Here is a 19720-nt window from a genome sequence, read left to right on the forward strand (position 1 = left end):
AAGAGAAAATAATCACAGCTACCTACCCATCTTTATATTTGTTAAATAAAAAATGTTTCTGAAGTATCAAACTATCATCCCTGATATATCTTATATTTACACATTTAGGGCATATAACCACTTTAAAAGATATTACAATTCTGTATTTTACCAAAGAATAATTTAAGAAAGTCCTTCAAATCACTTTGAAAACTTTTTTTAAAAAAGCTTGTTATATCTTTCACATTTTTTCCACAAAAAAGAACTATTATCATTTTCTATGGGTAGAAATGGTCAACAAAAATCAAAATTTTAAAACTATTATCATTCCTTTGAGTTACTAATCAGGCTTTTTGTTTTATTACCATTACTAACTGAAATGACATTCACTGAAGCTATTTTTCTTTCTACTTCAGAGACGGTCTGTTCAAACAAACTAAGAAAAGAAAGTGTACCACATAATACCTCAGTAATTAAATGAACCAAGAATAAGGCTTTGAAAACCCTCACCTGCAGACTAATTCTTGAACGTCTACTGTTGAAGGACTATGATTCCCCAGATGTAAACTAATGTGTTCTTTAACATTTAATTTCCCTGATAAACACCTGGCAATTTTAATATTTTTTCCCAGTCCAATCTGAATTTAGGTCTTTCCAATATATATATGGGATTATTTAGTAAGCCACCACACATTAAGGGCCTAAAGTTAGTTGTGTGATTATGATAATGACTTGAATAATTAAATACCTATTTTTAAGCAACACTAAAAAATAATGCAAACAAAATTGCCATTTTCTCTTTGTCCTACTTAAAGAGACTAAACAGAAGATGAAGGGGAAAAAAAGTCCCTTTACATGCCACCTGACATATTCTTTGCAAAAATTAAAAAGGGAGCTTTGGGGGCATACCTTAATGCTAGAGCACTCAGTATGCACAAGGCCCATAGGTTGAATCCTTAGCTAAAAACAATAAATAAAACTTAGATATTGATAAACAATGGTCACTGAAAGACCTAAATAAAAACATTTCAATTTTATTTTCCTTTAAATGTGTATACTAAAATAATACCATTATAATTCATAAAGGTACCTATTTAGCCTTCTTAATTTGAAGAATGATAGCTTTCCTTAAACTTAAAGCAACATTGAGAAGAATTTATCAAAATTTCCTAAGCATTTTAAAGTCTGTAATTACCATCTTCAGCCACCAGATGGAAATCATGCTAAGATAAACAACTGAAAATAATTGTCTAATATTTTCTAAAAATTGATAAAACATTGAGGAATGAAATGTAGATGTAATTTGAGACTTTCAGAATGGGCACAAAGCAGGAATTGCAAGCACTTCAAGAACAAAAACAGCATGCTGTATTGTGATGTATGCTGGGTTCCTACTAAGGTCTGGTAAAGAGACACTGAATTGACTTAATGAGGTGAATAATGTGATTCTGTGAATATTAATTTAGGAATATAAATGATAAAATTATGCGTAATCTTATCTTTTACAGATAACATATATCTATGTTATCTGTAACATTTTTTCTCTATTTCGAGGTATTACAAAATAAAGAGATGATAAGAAAGGGTAACAGAATCAAGATAACACACTAAAACAGCTACAGCATTTAACTTGGGAAGATATGTGAATCTACTTCTATTTTTAAACTAAAATTAAGTACAAAGAAAAAATACATTCACTACATAATTCTGCATAACAGGATTTGAGATTTAAAATACACAAATAAGAAAGAATGAGTTCTGCTTGCTTTGTAATTCCTTACTGCTCTCTTAGGATTCAGGACATCTATACAAAGAATATGGTTAGTTCCCTCATTAAACACTCAGGAAATTCTGTCCTACAAGATTTTAAAACTTAACTGTAAATATAATTTACTTTAAATGGTATGGAAATAGACAAAGATGTAAGACTTTATAAGAGTCCTTAAAAAATACACATACACACCTAAAAGTGTATGTGTATGTGTAAACATAACATAAAATAAAGGGAGCTTTCAAATTCAGTGAAATGGTAATTTATGTAATAAATGATCAGAATTTAATTAACTACCCACTTGGAAGAAAAAAAATTTTTAACTCTCACAGCAAATACAAAAAAGTAAATTTAAATTCTTCATGGATTAAAGATTTAAAATGGGATATAAATGGCAAGAAGGGAGCAAGCTTACACAACTACTCTTCATAACACAAGTAACACTGTCAAAGACTCAAAAAGAAAAAGGGATAAAAAAAAATCTTAACCACGTAGAAAATTATTGAATCTATGGGAAGAACATATAGGTAGATACTCACTATATTAGTCTTTAAAGTTTTTAACTTATTATGTAGAAAAGATTGCACTCTTGTATAAGATTTCCTTCTTTTTAAATCTATTGCCACTGTGTGGGATGATTTAACTAACTATACATTAAGAAATTTAGCATGCCCTAAATTATTTCCCTTTCTCACTTTGTATGGGCACACTGCTGCAGCACTGACAGTGAAAGCAAAGAAAGATCCTGGTCAAAAGCAAAAAGAATGGAAAATGTAATAGCATCATTTTTCATATACTCATCACTTGTGTTAAATTTTGTGTAATACTGTGAATCTCCAGGAAGAAGCAACATTCAGCACTGCTGTGCAGTAGCAAAAGCTATGTTAGCTGTTACACATCATCTCATAACTTTCTGGAATTTCTTATCAGTACATAATATTTAAGTGGCCAAAGCGGGGGGAAAAAAGTCTTTTCACTTACATCCTTAAGATGGTTAAGTTCAAAATGAGTCTTAAAAAAACTTCAGCAAATTAGTATTAATTCATATAAAAACTGTCTATAAATTATCCAAAATATTATTTTTATACTATTCAATAATTTAATTTCAAAGTCCACAAAACACTCTCAAAATGAAAAGTTTGCACCTAAACACTACTTACAATAAAAAAAAAAAAAAAAAAAAAACCTGAAATAACAGAAATGTGGCAAGCCTTTTCATAAACCGAGTATTTTTTAATATATCTGGGATTCTTTATTTGGGGGGGGGGGCACAGTTTTACTGGGATTGAATTCAGGGGCACATGACCACTGAGCCACATCCCCAGCCCTATTTTGTAGTTTACTTAGAGACAGGGTCTCACTGAGTTGCTTGACATCTCACTTTTGCTGAGGCTAGCTTTGAACTTGCGATCCTCCTTTCTCAAAGCCTCCCAAGCAACTGGGATTACAGGCATGCACAACTGCACCCAGCTTATATCTGGGATTCTTTAAAACATATCTTATTATAAACTCTAGAGGACATTTGTAACTTTTTAAACTTTCTGTGCCTATTTTTTCCTTAATCAAAGTCAATAGTGACAAAAATTTATAGATTCCTTAATTTTTCAGCAATTAAATTATATGGGATATTAATATAAACTAGTAAATTCCAACCAGTTTTTTTGCTTCCATTCCATTTTCTATCATCAGCATTTCTCAATGCAGATAGTGATTAGTGATTTGAACTGAGTGTTGACCTTTCCCCATTTTGCCCACTTTAAAAAATATATACATACATATATCACTGGTCTACTCTATTCTTCATCCTCTTTTAGTGTCTAAGAATCTAAAAATTAATAAAATAAAATTATTGCATAAATCTCTCACATTATAGATATTAAACCCAACTACTTCTGCCCACAACTGTCCTGTTTCACTACATCACTTCCAACAACACAGTAATTATGACCAGTAGAGTCTTACTCTTCTATAGAGTATAAATGACTGAATCATTATAACCTACAGTGGCTACATTTTCTTAAGCTACAATTAATAATCATCATCTTATAACTGAATCATTAAAGTTAAAAAATTATGATATGTATATTGATAATTCTATCTAAGATTACTTAATGTAAGTTAAATGACTCAGAAGCTAGACAGAACCAAGAAATAATAACATCAAGACATCTCAGTTACATTACAGTTGATACAGCCTGGAAAATACAATAAGAAGACCATCAGCAATATTTACAAATTTGCTGTCAAAGTAAAAGCAAACTAGGCTGGGGGTATAGCTCAGTGGTATAGCGCTTGCCTAGCACATGTGAGGCACTGGGTTTAATCCTCAGTACCACATACAAATAAATAAAGGCATTGTGACCATCTACAACTAAAAATGTTAAAAAAAAAAAAAAAAGTAAAAGCAAACTAAATCTTAAAATGGATACAGTAGAAGTGGGTGAAATATCCATGAAAAAAAAATTTATTTTTTTCAGATACCACCCCCAGCCCTTTTCATTAGCAATACTGGGGACATGCACATGCTAGGAAAGTATTCTACCATGTATATCCCCAGCTCTGCAGAGGAAAATTCTGATGGATAAAAGAAAGAGCTCCTAATCTAATAATATAAAATCATAAATATTAGAAATCACCATCTAAAATAAAATGCAAACCATTATTATTACATAATACCTGTAACACACAGCAAAATGGGCATATGCAGCTACAATCCAGTTGTGATGGCCAGCTACTATTAGCACCTTTCGTGGATCCACAGGAAATCCTGTTGATTTTGGAAAAAGAAATATATTCTAAAATGAGTTGGCAAATTATGGCCCACAGTCCAATTCCAGTCTTCTGCCTGTTTCGATTAATAGCTTGGTTGGAACACAGTCACATGCCCTTGTTTACCTATCGTCCATTGTGCCCTCATGCTACAATGTCAAAGTTGAATAGCCCTGACAAAGACAGTATAGCCCATAAAGCCTAAATTTTTAATTTACAAGCTGGTTCTTAACAGAAAATTTATCAATCCTTACTTTGAAGATTCACAGCAAACAGATCACATTACTTTTTAAATAAATGATTATGTTAAATGAGATTCTTTTTAATGATCTAAATGATAAATCTGGATTTAAAAAAGAGATAAGGCAAAAATTACATATTAAAAAATAATTACTCAAGTATTTTCAAGAACTGAAAATATATGCATTTTTCTTTTTCTATTTATATAATCTTTTCTTACCCAGTCTAACAGTCTCTTCTCCAGTTCCAGAGAGAACAGGTTGAGTACCATTTCCCCGGGCTTCACCTTCTGCAGAATTTAGTCCATTCCGAGAATCAGCAGAAGATCTAGCTGTGTTGTTTATTTTACGACTAGGAATGCCTATAAAGGAAAAGCCATATTTATTTTATGGGATAATCTTCCAAAAATTAAAAATACCATATTGTAAGAGAAAAACATTAAAATGTGAATCTCACTGTACCTAAAATAGATATTCTGAAATAGCAATTTATATGCTAATTACAATTTTAAAAAGAATATTAAAAAAATTCACAGATTTTTGGTATTTGCCATATCATCTGAAATAGAGAAGATTACGATTTATCACTATGTTCTACTTTCACCTACCTCCAGATTACTAAATTAATGGTTCATTCATTCAGTCTTTCCACCAGTCTTTACATTTATGGTACAGTTACTATGTGTCAGGTACTCTGTACTAATTTAACTTTGCTTTGGAACTGAACATCCCCATATCATTTATTTGGCAGGGGAGGCGTTTTATAAAATGAAACCTTACTCACATAGGTAAAGGCTGAACTCTTCTAATTATCGAAAGTGGGACATAGATAATACTGATGTACTTCTGAAAAGCTCCTTGGGTTCTACAATAAGAAGTCTGACAACCTGAGCTATGACTAAGGTGTTAGCAAACTATAGCCCAAGGGAAATAAAAAACAAAAACAAAAAACTAAATAAAGTTGTAAAGGACATAGTAACATTCAATCCTTTATGTAGTATATGCAGCAGAGTCCAATAGTTGCCATAGAAGTCTTCTGGCTCACAAAGCCTACCTGGCCCTTTACAGAAAAAGTTCACCAAATTTTTCTCTATAACATGTAGTGTGACTTAGCATCTAAAAGAATTAATGTTCTAATTCTAGATTTATATAAAAGAAACTCAGTAATCAAAGAATAGTTTTTCCTATTTGTAACTATTTAATGACAAAAAGAATTTTTTAAAAGACAAATTAAAATAAAGCAGAAATACCTGGTGGGGGCAAGTAACCATGAAAAAGGACACTGCCACAAGATGAACGCTCCAATTCTTCACATAGGAGAAGCCTTCTTACTAAAAACATTTCAAAGCAAACTTGTCAAGAGTACATGCAAACAGAAAAACAGTACTCCATTTTTATTTTCTCTAGTTAAAGAGGATAAGGAAAGAAAAGGAAAATGTTTGAGTTAAATCAGAGTTAATAACCTCTTTTTAGTATGAATAGCCACAAAAACTAAGTGCTGAACTATTCTGTCAAAAATTAGGACCCAAATATAAAACAAATTTCATTTGGGCAAATTTAATGCACAAATAATAAACACAAAATACTCAAGAGACTACATACCTAATGGAGTGATTCCATAAAATTCTGCTTCGTGCCTGAGAACATTAATACTTACTCCCCTATAAAGAAACAAATGAATGAAATAAATTCTTTAACATTGGTAACTTAGATTATACCTGAAGCAACAGGAGAAAGTACTGGGTTCTAAAAGTGAAAAAGCCATAAGGCTTTAAACTTACTTTTTTCCCTAATATTCTTTATTTTTAATATCCTTAATCATTTCAAAAAGTCTATATAAAAAACAACTTCATGTGAACCAAAACATTTTGTTACCTACTATAAAAAAAATATTCAATGAATTGAGTAAGTAAAAGAGTTAGGGCTGTACTCTAATGCAAATGACTTATCAAGACGTATCAGACACAAAAACAAGAGAGAAAGTTATTCCTATGGAACTGCTTGTAGCCTTTTAACATAATTATTTCCACACATATTTTAACCTTCCTCATTATATTGTAGGCTCCATACAAGCAATCTACTTCGACTTCTGTATACCTTGTACTACACTTAGCACAGTGCTGGCATAAATAATCTGTTGAGTGAACAAAACAAAATAAAAATAGGAAAAACATTAGCTTTAGCAAAGACAGTGTTATCCAGATAAAGACTGTTACAACACAGTAATACAGTTAAGTAACAGGAAAATAAAAAGTAAAAAAAAAAAAAAAAAAAAAAAATATAAGCCTCAGAGCTTACAATAATAATGATTCATTTTAGGTTTCTATTATGTGTCCTTACTTTATAAATACCACCTGGCCTTAATAAATATGAAACTGTGATATTAAACTGTTTTTATTTGTGAAATTAATTATGACATAAGAATGATTTAAATTTTCTGATTCCATTTCAAAACTATCTGTGTTGACAGGTGGCTCAGGGCACACATGATAGTTCTTCAAGAGTTTCAGTCTCCTTAGGAAAGGCAAACAAATACAATAATTCTAAAACAGCATGATACGGGCAATGCAGATTTCAAGGAAGAGAATTAGAACATAATCATTTGAGGGTTGTTTGTTTTTAATCCCTTCCTTCCCATCTTATTTTAGAGGGAACCATTGAGAATTTAAACTTGGTAAGGCTCTTTAACTGAAAAAAGATAGTAAGTTGTAAGAAAAGTTGCTGGTAAACATGCACATTTAAATTAAATCTGCCTTTCATGGTTGATGTAACTATGGAGTAGTCAGAAAATCATTGACTAGAAGTGAACTTGGGACTTTCTCAATCCAAATGCTATGGGTGAAAATAATCTTTCTCAAGAAGTAGTAATATACTTCTCACATCCCACCAATCACAGGCCAAAAAATAGATATAACAAGAAGGCCCAACAAACTTTTTTATTCATTTAATAAATATCTATTTTTTTATATATTACACATGCTACTTTAATGATGGGTATATGCCAAGAAATAAACTTAGACCAAAAAAAGATCTCTGTCTTCAAGGAGTTTACCTTCTAGCGAATGAATATAAGCCAAAAACAACAATATTATAAAGAAGCAGCTAAAATGAACAACTAAATTTCTAAAAAAAAAAAAATTAAGGAATCCTTACTGAAAGCTTATTGGGAAAATATGAAAATAGTAAATGCAAATCATCACTCCCTGATAGGAAACTCAACTATAATTGAAGATGGCAATGTTAAAGATATAGTTCAAACAATCAATGATTTATCCACAAAGAAAATAATGTAATGAGCTCTTACCATGCTTCAATCACAGACTTAGGTCCTAGGAATATATAGCAAACTGTAGCTGCTCTTTTGGAATTTAAATCTAATAAAAGACAGACTACTAAAAATGAATGAAATATAACAAGTGCTATGACAATGACAGAATAGGAAACTATGAATACTTAAATTAGGTAGACACAGCAAAGATTATTAAAGTAGTCAGGTTTAGTCAAGACCAGGAAGAGTTCAAATTTTATAAGAGAAATTACGCTGGGGCCAGACTATAGACAAAGATCATCAAGCCCTGAATCCTAAGCCATCAGTCCAATATAACATCGAGAGTTTTAAGCAGAGTAGCAACCTGATCAGAAGATAATTTTGGCAGCAATGTGGAAAATATAATGGAGGGATACAAGGCAGGTAAACTGCTCAGGAAGTTTTTGGAAATACATTAAAGGAAGAGATGATGCTGGCCAGTATCTATGAAAGTTTAAGCCTGAGGAAATCTTTAATCAAAAATTGTCTTGGCGAGGCTAGGGTTGTGGCTCAGTGGTAGAGCACTTGCCTAGCACGTGTGAGGCACTGGGTTCAATTCTCAGCATCACATAAAAAATAAATAAAATAAAGGTATTGTGTTCATCTATAACTAATAAAAATATTTTTTAAAATAGACTTGGCAAATACTGTATATTCTCATTCAAAAAGTTGATCACACAGAAGGAGAGATAGAAAAGAGGTCTTTAGAGGAAAGGAGTGAATTGGGGAGGACCAGTAAGTAGGTAGGTAATAGATATCCAATACTATAAGGATGGACTTAGGCCTTAGCCTAAGCAACTCCATTTTGAAACTCCATTTTGAAACCTTGCAGTCTCACCAGGCACACCTATGGAGCCCTCCAATATGATCATCAGGCACAGCTTTTCTCCCCATCCTGACAAAAGTCTCTGTCATGTTGCCCTCACCCCGACAAGGTGGAAAGGCAAGAAAATCAGGGTGGGGACCACCAGACCAGATGCTTTAACCTCAGGGCAAATGACGCCACCGAGAAATCCGGTAGGACAATGGGGATTGAAAGGGTGGTCACAAGCCCCAAATTTAGTATAAATGATGAAGCAAATGAACAGACAGCCAGCCAGCCAGCACTGATGCCCTCATGCCGGAGAGCCTGATAAGGACCTGGACTGATATCCCAATTCTTCTCATTCTTTGCCTAATCTTCTGCATCTTCCTTATGGCTTTCAAACTCTACAGCCACATCTTGACCCTGGTGAGAACTGCAACTTCTCTCTAGGACCCTCTCTTCAACGGGCTGTCAGCTCCACCCCAGGAGAAGCCTGCCTTAGTCCCTGACCTGAGCACCATGGTCTGAGTGAGTGTGCATCTGCTGGACTTCGAGCATAAGGCTTGAAACTTCAGATCTGGCACTTGAGCTTAGCATGCAGAGGGAATGTCATGAGCCTGTCATAATTAAGAGTGTTTGCAGTGTTTAGAATTAATCTAGAATTGTTTGCTGTGGATTGATTATGCTACTGTCATTTTCTTGATCAGGAACCTATAGATTGAAATTATATTGAGTGATGTGAGTGAATAAAGCATTGAAAGGGAAGAAGCACATAGACATTCTTATTTCTCCCCCTCTACTGCATAAGTCACACCTTTGCCCATCATGACAAAGACACAGAGGGAGCACATAGTTCTAATGTTCTATAGCATGACAGGGAAACTACAGTCTACAGAAATTAATCATACATTTCAAAATAGAATGGGTTAAAGGTCCCCAATACATAAAAATGATATGAGATAGAAATGCGAATTACCCTGATTTGATCATTACACATTGCATGTATCAAGCTATAGCCCTTAAATAAGTATAAATGTTATAGGTCAATTTAAAAAGTCAAAGGGGTAAACAACATTTTCTTTATAAAATGTATCAAAAATAGTTATCAGCAAGAATTTACTTTAAAAAGGATGCATTTCTTACCTTAAATCTAGTTCTTTTGTCCGAAGAAAATTTAAAATGGGTGCAAATGCTGCTGGATCTCTATCAATAAATATCTATAAATGAAGAATTTTTATTTTCAAATTAAAAATACTGTATTTTCGTGATTTCATTCTTAATGTTTTAAAAATCAAAATGCTGTTCTAACTATGAATTTGTGGTAATTTCTTTTTTCTCTCTAAAAAACTATTAAATTGATGATATTTTAAAATGTAGGGAAAACATTAATTAACAAACCAGTTTTCTCATTTTTATTTATTGATATTTTAGGAAATAAAAAATTGTAGGTAATGGTAATCTGCAAATTCTTACCATTCTCATATCAAAATATTTGATATTTACATCTACTTACTTCGTAAAGTTTTATTTATTAAAGAACTACTTCCTCTATTACCTATGTAACCTCATATTCTACAATCTTTCTAATAATGAACATACAAATTGCTGTATGGAGTATTTTCTGTTTAGAAATACTCATGTATAAGACAAGAAATAAATAAAAACTAAGTCACTTTCATTTAGTGGTATTAAAAGATTAGCTTCCATAACTCTGAGTCACCAAATACTAAGGACCAAGCATATAAACATTAATTAATTAAATTTAGAAATATATATCCACATTATTTTACTCACAGCACCAGTTTCATCTCGAAGTGTTGAAATTCTTCCACTCAGTAAACTAGAAGCCATTAACAAGAAGCTAGAGTTAGTTTTTAAAATCTAAGTGTACACAAATGATCAAATTATCAAATTTCAAAGCCAATATAAACTCTTAATTTAAAAAGTTCTATTTTTAGAATAAACATTTTTTATTTAAAAAATAACCTCTTAATTTAACTGACAAGGAAATTATTATTTTGGCAAATAATCAAACATACAATAACAAAGAATTGTATAAATTACCTGGAAAAAAAAGAATCTGGAATCCACATTAGAGTTTGTCTTGAGGTACTAAATCTATAATCAAAAATTAACAGTTATTATAAGTGAGAAAATGATTCGAAATCTCAATATTAGTTAACTTACTTTAATGGGATGGCTAATTATTTACAAGCTGTTGCATAATTATAGCTACATCAATTATATTTATCACATATTATATTTTCAAATTGTACTACTTTCAATTCAGTTAAGATTATTCAAGTTCTCAAAAAAGTCACACAATTTTCAACCATATAATGCTTCCTAGAACATTATTTTCCAGCACGTCAATGTGCCAAAGAATCCATTATGCTGTCGTGCCCAATTTCCATTTCTCAGCATAATATTTTCTTCAGATCCCATTTCATTTCTCCGAACTTTCTGTTTTCTTCCTCCAGTACTTCTTAAAAATCCTAAACAATTTATATTCGCTATCATTTTAGCATCTTTATGTTGACAAGATCACACCCTTTATGTCCAATAACCCAAATCCATCTTTTCTTGACACCACTGAGGTTACTGTCTCTGTAATGACTTCTGCAAATATTCTAACTTATATTGCCTCTTTTTGAGATAATCGTAATTTAAGTGTAAATTATGTATTCAACACTTACTTTGTTACTTATGTAATAATCATATGCTACTATTTGTAGACGATGTGTTCATTCATTTAAAAAATTAGCAGAGGGTTAGGGTTGTGGCTCAGCCGTAGAGTGCGCTTGTCTCGTACTGTGAGGCACTGGGTTCAATCCTCAGCACCACATAAAAATAAATAAATAAATATTGTGTCCATCTACAACTTAAAAAAAAAATTAGCAGAGATATCACTTTTTGAAATTAACTGTCATTTGATCAAGTCTGCTTATTACCATCAGTTTGTAAGAAGATCTTAACCAAAGTCTTGGACCATAAATCAAAAAGTATGTAAGCCAACATGACAAAGAAAGGAATACAGTGAGTATCCAGTCCAGTTTTTGTCTGAATATTTTCACTTTTAAGTCATCACAAGTTAGCTCACACAGAAGAGCACCTTGGAGACCTCTACTTTTACTCTACATTCACTTTCTGGAATTATATGAAATCTCTAAATTTATGTTTATCTTTCAGACTTAAACTAAATAAAGTGATTGGATAGTAGCACTGGTTGCCATGTGATATCAACAGGCAACTCACCTAAATCAGCAACTTGGAATAACCAGATAAGTAGACACTATTTTCTCTTTGCTCATCCTATCAAATCTTAGAATTCATTCCATTTCTCATTCCCTTTTTCCAAGTGGCATAGCAAACAGCAGTGGAATGAAGGCCAGGTTGAAAATAGTAGCAATCACCAATACTTATACAGAATCCCCTCATCTCTAAACTTGGCAAGTCCACCTCCACCTGAGGCAACAATGACTTGTATTTTATATCACTTGATGAATGGACACATTTATCTTTCAAACTTATCTTCAGAAATTCATTTAATATACAATAGTATACATTTTTAATAAAGGGGGGGTAGAAAACAACCTGTAACTCCATAAGGCTTGGCAAGCTAGCACATAATCAATAAATATTTGTTGAAATTTGAGTTGTGCTAACCAAACCACACACTATATCCAGTTACGTATTTTATACAAAACTGAGACAGTGATTCGGTTCTACAATCTGTGGGCCTTTTATGGTTGCAACAAAGCATTTCCAAAGTGTTGACAAACAGATGTCACTAAACTGCCCACTTGACAAAACATTTAGCACCATCAATCTTAGTGTCAGGAACAACAGACATAGTGCATATACTGTTCAATAAAAAAAGCTTTATGCTCAACCTCAGTGATTTTCTATTATTATCAAAACACGCTTTTCAATCACAAAAAATTATCTCCTCTTCCTCCCACCCACAAGCTTACACCTGTGTGGAAAAGGATTCTCTCACTGACTAAAGGAAACACAGTGACATAATTTATTAGTAAAATACTTTAGAGAACAGAGAGAGGTTAACTACCAACTATTTCAAGAGTGTTTTTAAGTAGTTACCCTAACCACTAATCTGATTATTAATTATTTATTCAAGAAAACATGGCAAAGTATTTTTCTTCTTAGCAAACTCAAATGAAAAGTAGATTTATCATTAGTTACAGGAAACTGATTCAGTCAACTAAATAAAAGCAAATCAGTCAATGGTAAACTGAAGGATCAAAGGATCCACAGCAAGAAAGATTCACTGTTTTGGAAGCCATCAAATTAATTCCAAATAAGGATAATTTTTAACTTTTGACCTTGCATATTCACTGCTTACTCAGCAAACTTTTCAAATAATTCAAATTTAAATGTGGCTTAGGAAATTACACAGATCTGCTTAATTTTAATTAATTTTAATTTTAGTCAGTACTTTAGGATGAATTTAGTAGTCTGGAATTTTGGAACAAAGGGATTGGACCCTCACCACTACCAATTTTTTCCCCACAAGAGAAAATGAAAACATCAGCAAAAAGCAACAAAACAAAACAAAACAAAAAAACGCCCCCAAACAGGTTCCAAATATAAATTATAAAAACCAAAACATTTAAAATTACATATACTAAGCATATTTCTTGCAGTATACATGAAAGCCTTTTCTGTTTTTTATTTCATAGTGTGCAAAGGAAAGGGTCATGAGTAATCTGGTCTCAGCAAAAGGATGACTAAAGAGACTGGCAAATTCACAATTATACTCCTTCCTCTTGCCTACTTCTAAATTAGCTTGAAAGAAATATAATTAAATTACTTTCTTCAAACAGACTGTTGATGCCACTCATCTTCACATTTCATATTTTTTAATATTTCTTTTTATTTTAATTTGTTGTATATAACAGCATAATGCATTACAATTCATATTACACATATAGAGCACAATTTTTCATATCTCTGGTTGAACACAAAGTAGAGTCACACCATTCCATACTTGTACACAGGGTAATAATGTCCATCTCATTCCACTGTCTCTTTTACCCCCATTACCCTGTCTCTTCCCCTCCCTCCCCTTTCACCTTTGCCAAATCTAGAGTTCTTCTTACTTCCTATGCCCGCCTTCCAACCATGTTATAAATCCTTATTCTTAAATCAGAGAAAACATTTGGCATTTGGTTTTTTGGGATTGGCTAACTTCATTTAGCATTATATTCTCCAACTCCATCCATTTACCTGCAAATGCAAAATGCAATATTATTCAGCATTAAAAGTGAATAAAATTATGCATTTCATGTTTATTTTATTTATTTGTTTATTTTAATGTGGTACTGAAGATAGAACCCAGTGCCTCACGCATGCTAGGCAAGCACTTTGCAGCTGAGCTACAGCCCCAAACCAGCATTTCATGTTTATTACTTCAATTTCTATATCAATTCTATAAGATCGGTACCATTAATGTCATTTTTAATTTTAGAAAACTTAAAAAGTAATTTGCCCACAGTTTATAAATATAAAGCCTAAGAAATGATACCATGTACCTGACTCCCAGAGTGCCCACTGGCTGTCCTGGCCCTCATGAGACCTAAATTTATACTCATTCATAACAGAATTCATCACAAATTGAATAATATTGGCTTTCTTGCATTTCACTATTATTTTCTGTAAATAGTAAACATTTACAATTCTAAATGAAACCCCATCTTCTTTAATTTCTGAATCACCCACGAGTTATAAAAATTGATCATTTCTATAATATCTCTGAGTATGTCTATTTTCACATCTCTCGTCTCGGGAAAGAGATCTTACCTATAGCAGGTGCTTCTCTGCTTCTAATAAACTCGCCTTTTGAGTTTTACTGTATGATTTCAGAGCTTCAGTTCTATGTCACAGGTGGTTCTCCAATGAACAATTGCTCAGGAATTTTCTAACAGTGACTTAAGTAATTTTGTGTTAATCTGTGTTTTGTACAAGTATAATGGCTTCTATATCTCTTCTAACTCTGAAATGCTGCAATATGAATCAAAGCAGATCTAGCAAATATTCTTAGAACACTTGGTATCACACATTCTGTTTTCTATAGTCCATATCATTACTTATTTTATGAAGCATTTTATCCTAACAATTCTTGTTTTAAATTTTTTACTTTTATTTTTCATTCCTACCTGACAATTTTTAACTGTCTTCTAAATTGCTTAATCCAGTAATAACTTATTATCTCATCTTGTATTCCTAATTATCTATTAGAAAAATTTAGAATGTGATAAAATCAAAATCTATAATTAATGTAAATAAAAAGTAAAATGTTATAGTAACAATTTAAATTTTTAATTGGATTTCTGTATTCTTTTCTGAACATTTATTTTTTATTTGCTTTTTAGTTATCCATGACAAGAGGCTATTTTGACATATTTATACAAATATGGAGTATATCTTATTCTAATTAGGATCCCAATCTTGTAGCTGTACACAATGTTAAGATTCACTATGGTGTACATGAATATACATGTACACTGAAAAGTGATGTCAGATTAATTGATTTCTGCATTCTTGAAGGAGAATTCACTCATTAGGCCGTTCACTTTAATATACAGTAAATAATAATTTTTGTTATAATACTGTAATTTCTTTTGAGAGTCTTAAAACAAATATTACCCACAATTCACAGCAATTACAAACCAGTGTAGGGATTTTAATTGATTACAATGCTACTCGTCTTAACACATACTGAAGGCCTACTCTTGACAGAGGTTCCAGTTTTGCATCCATAGTTACCTTCAATATTTTCATGATTTTAGAGAAATTTCTGCTTGTTACAGTAGGAGATATACATTTTCTCCATACAACTGGTATCTCTATAACAACAATAATGTTGTAACTTCTTACTCTTATTAAAGCTTTGGAGGAAGAGAAAAAAAGAAATAAGAATAAAGTATTATTGTATTTTGTGCTGAATTTTATAGCACTCTCAAAAAGCTCTTAAATGTTAAGGATTAAAACACTACCCATGTTTTATTACTGTGATTCACATTTATCGGTTTATATTTTAAAAAACATTGTCTTAGATGTTGAAAACCTGCCATATTTCAAGCAAAGTAAAATACACTATAATCCACAGTACTTCACTGTTTATACCTGAAACTCAACTACCCCTTCTTTCAAACAGAGCTGGCAAACTCCCTTTTCTGAGCAGAGTGAGTGACTCATAAGTCATGGCAAATTCACAAAAACTGGTTCTTCCCTCCAACAAGCTTAATAAAAGGCAGAGAAAGGGAGTGGAAGGCCAGAGAGGCACAGAAGAGCTTTCAGTCTATTTACTCAGTGCCAACATCCAAAGGTTCCTAGAACCAACTGTTCCAGCAGCCTTCTCTGGACACAGTTGAATACAGCCTTCAAACCCATGCACCCAGAAAGTCTGAAAACAACTATGTACTGAAAACCTACTGCACATCTTGCACCGAAAGTCTTCTAATTACAAACAGCCCTTAATTGCGCATGGAAAAAGAACGCTGTACTTTTCTTGACATGGCTAACTCAACCCATAAGATAAGGGACACCCCCGCCCCAAAGATAAGGGAGATGGGGGGGGGTGTTCATCTGCAACCGTCCAACCATAAGGTCAGGCTTCCACAAATTAAATTCCTCAAATACACTCCGAGATGAGGTAAGGCAGGCTATACAATGTCCCTCTTAGTTTGATACCTTAGAAAAAGAGAGAAACAAAGACTGGCATTCTAAGAAGGCATCGACATGGCCACATGGCTCAGGCTCTGGGTGATTGCAGGAGGCCCTTCTGCCCCTCCCTACCAGGTGCAAGACTTCAGCAGCTCCAGATCCGCCCACCGTTCTTCTCACCTGCAGGACCCGGGCGACCCCCACCCGGCTCGGCTCTCCCTCACCCGGGGACACAGGTCTCCCCGCTGGAGGCTGCCCGAGGCATCCCGTTTCCCAGCTCCCTCCCCGGCGACTCACCTGGTCCCCCCAACGTTCAGCTGGACGATCTCGCCGCTGCCAGCCGCCGCCGCGGCGAAGCTGCCGCAGTGTCCTCCGGCCATCTCCGGCGGGTCCCGGAGCACTCGCCGCCCCCCCTCCCCGGCCGGGACCGCGGGGCCCGGAGCTGAAGCCCGAGGCGGCGGCGGCGGCGGTGGCTGCAGGGCCAGCGGGGCGGCCGGAGGGCGGGAGGAGCGCGAAGTCTCCCCCACCTTCCCAGTGGCCGGGCGGGGCTCGCTCGCGTCCGCCTTCTCCCCTCCGCTCGTGCGGCGCGCGAAGGCAGCCCGGCCTCCGCCTCTCGCGGCCTTCAGGCCGCCGGGCCGGCCTCGGCCTCTCCTCAATGCCGGGCCGCCACCGCTGCCGCCGCCACCTCCACGGCTGCCGCCGCAGCCTCTGCCTCCCTGGGAGGAGGGGTCACCGCTCGGGACAAAATACCGCAGCGCTCACCCTTCGCCCGCGGCTGTTGCGGAGAAAGGGGGAGGAGGAAGGAAAGGCTGGGGAGGAGCTTCCCAACCCCACGGAGCTGGCGCAAAGGGAGGGTAAGGGATTGTGCTCCTGGCCGGCCGCCTTCCCAGTCTGAATTCCTTCGCTGCCCTCCTCCCTGCGCAATCCTAGCCACTTTCCTTGACCTCAAGGATTTCCCAGCCCTGCAGAGTGAGGGCAAATGTGGGCAGTCTGTCTTAAGCATCTTTAGTATCTACATTGTCTACACGGATTTGGGAAAGGAAAAATTTTCTACAGGAGAAGTTGATTCCTAAATACAAACGTACAAATGCAGTGAAAATTTCAAATATTTAGCGCCTGATAGCGCTTTACCTATAAAAAGCCTTACCCTCTTCAATTTCATTCCTACCTTCCAAGCAATTTTGTTTTGTTAAACAGAGAGGGAAACAAAAAGACAAACACAAAAAGGCTGCATAATGTCCAGCAACATATTTCTGAACCATAGTAAGCACTCAACTAATGTAAGATGCACACAATTTTTTGTTAATTTATTTTTGCTTTCAGCCGTATGTATTGGAACCCAAAACCACAGTGACTACTAAAATAAATATTTTAAAAGCATACTATTACAATACCTGATGCATACCAGCCAAAAAAAAGGGGGGGGGGCTAACAAAAGCAGGGTATTAGGTTTCAAGGGTTGTTATGGTGGTAAGTTCTGAACACAAATTGTATTTTATTATAGTTTTACCATAATAATTCAAACTGACAATGTATAAGATACTTTTATTCCCATCATCACTATAATCGTTTTTTAAAAATTGCTGGCAAATATACTAGTGATATGACATAGTTTAGCTAGATTTGACTTAAAAGAGGCTAACAATAATTACAGATGTAAGATAAATATTGTTTACACCAGCTAATGATGATAAATTAGTAATAATAATAGCTAATTTGTGCTTATTAAGGGTTTACTATATGCTGGTGGTTTAGATATCTTCAGTCATATTTGTCTTCACAATTGTCACTGTTTTAGAAATAGAAAACTGGGGTTTAAAATGTTTAGAAAACCCATCCTTAAGCATTTAATTGCACCTCATACACTTTCACTTTATATTGGGAAGATAAGTAATAGTTCAGATAAAAGTAGGAACAAACTAAGAATCCTTTGTATTTTAAACACTGTTGGCTGTATTTGCTCTAATCTCTAATATCTAGTTCTATCAGGATCTGAAACTGCTTTCAAATTTGCAGGATAGAATGAGGTGCTAAAAATGTCTTTTACTTTTCCCTAGGCCCATATACTGGGAAAATGTCAAGGAACACTTACTAGCAGCTTTTTACCTTTAATGAATTCAAGAGGCAACTTGGAGTTAGAATAAGACCTTATTTAAAAAAAAAAAAAGTTGTGTGTAAGAAGCCTTTTTTATCTTTCCTGAAATAAATAAATGAAACTATATTCACCTCATTGTACAAGAATTATTAGCTATTATTAACAGAATGTTTCATCTAAAGAAGAAAGTTTTCTCTATTTCAAAAACCAAATGATCATTACTCTGGATATGTCCAGATCAATGCAGAAGTTTCTGAAGAGATTTCTTATGCATAAAACTTAAAGCTGGGGTATGACTTAGTGTTTAAGAATAAATTAAAATGCCATCGGAATACCTACCAGACATTTGATTAAAAATAATTAAAAAATCAGGGGCTGCGGATGTGGCTCAAGCGGTAGCGTGCTTGCCTGGCATGCGTGGGGCCTGGGTTCGATCCTCAGCACCACATACAAACAAAGATGTTGTGTCCGCCAAGAACTAAAAAATAAATATTAAAAAATTCTCTCTCTCTCTCTCTCTCTCTCTCTCTCTCTCTCTCTCTCTCTCTCCCCCACTCTCTCTTAAAAAAAAAATCAATTAAGAAACAAGAAAAATATGGAAAGAATATTAACAGGCAATTAGTGTATTAATAATGAATAAAAATACTAAAATGTGTATTAAAACAACAAAATATAATATTCACTCATGAGGTTCATAAAAATAAAGAGATTTGGTAAAATCCAAGGTTGAAAATACAAAATGGTTAGACTTGTACATTGGAATTTGAATAAGTAGAAAGTTTTTAAAGTGTACTAGAGAGTATCAACATTTTAAATGTACAGACCCTGACCCAGCAACTCTCTTCTGGGAAGATATCCTACAGATACTTTGTACATGTTAAGAAAGGCATATCATTGTCACGGTGTTATAGCAAAATCTTATAATCAATCAAAATATTCAGTAATAGGGACTGATTTTCAAAATGATATTTATTCCATACTATCACTGTTTTGAGGTTAAATGTTATAAATGACTGGAAAAAAATTATCTCCAAGTGTACAATTTAGTGTGGGGGGGGAGGGGAATCAA

The 19720-nt window shown here is 34.1% G+C and overlaps 1 protein-coding gene across 3 annotated transcripts in view; it reads right to left on the reverse strand.

Annotated features, from left to right (window-relative positions):
- Positions 1-17263, reverse strand: part of Kctd3 (potassium channel tetramerization domain containing 3) — a 51224-nt gene extending 33961 nt beyond the window's left edge. For all 3 annotated transcript variants that reach the window (XM_076872821.1, XM_076872820.1, XM_076872819.1), the window contains exons 1-8: positions 16854-17263; positions 10935-10988; positions 10665-10710; positions 10014-10087; positions 6361-6419; positions 6009-6089; positions 4980-5120; positions 4427-4517 (exon numbers count right to left, since the gene is read on the reverse strand). In XM_076872821.1, the coding sequence (XP_076728936.1) occupies positions 4427-4517; positions 4980-5120; positions 6009-6089; positions 6361-6419; positions 10014-10087; positions 10665-10710; positions 10935-10988; positions 16854-16936 (629 nt within the window). In that variant the 5' untranslated portion in view covers positions 16937-17263. The remainder of the gene's footprint in view (positions 1-4426; positions 4518-4979; positions 5121-6008; positions 6090-6360; positions 6420-10013; positions 10088-10664; positions 10711-10934; positions 10989-16853) is intronic.
- Between the last annotated feature and the right edge of the window lie 2457 nt (positions 17264-19720).

Source organism: Callospermophilus lateralis, chromosome 13 (genome assembly GCF_048772815.1).
Source record: "Callospermophilus lateralis isolate mCalLat2 chromosome 13, mCalLat2.hap1, whole genome shotgun sequence".
NCBI lineage: Eukaryota > Metazoa > Chordata > Mammalia > Rodentia > Sciuridae > Callospermophilus > Callospermophilus lateralis.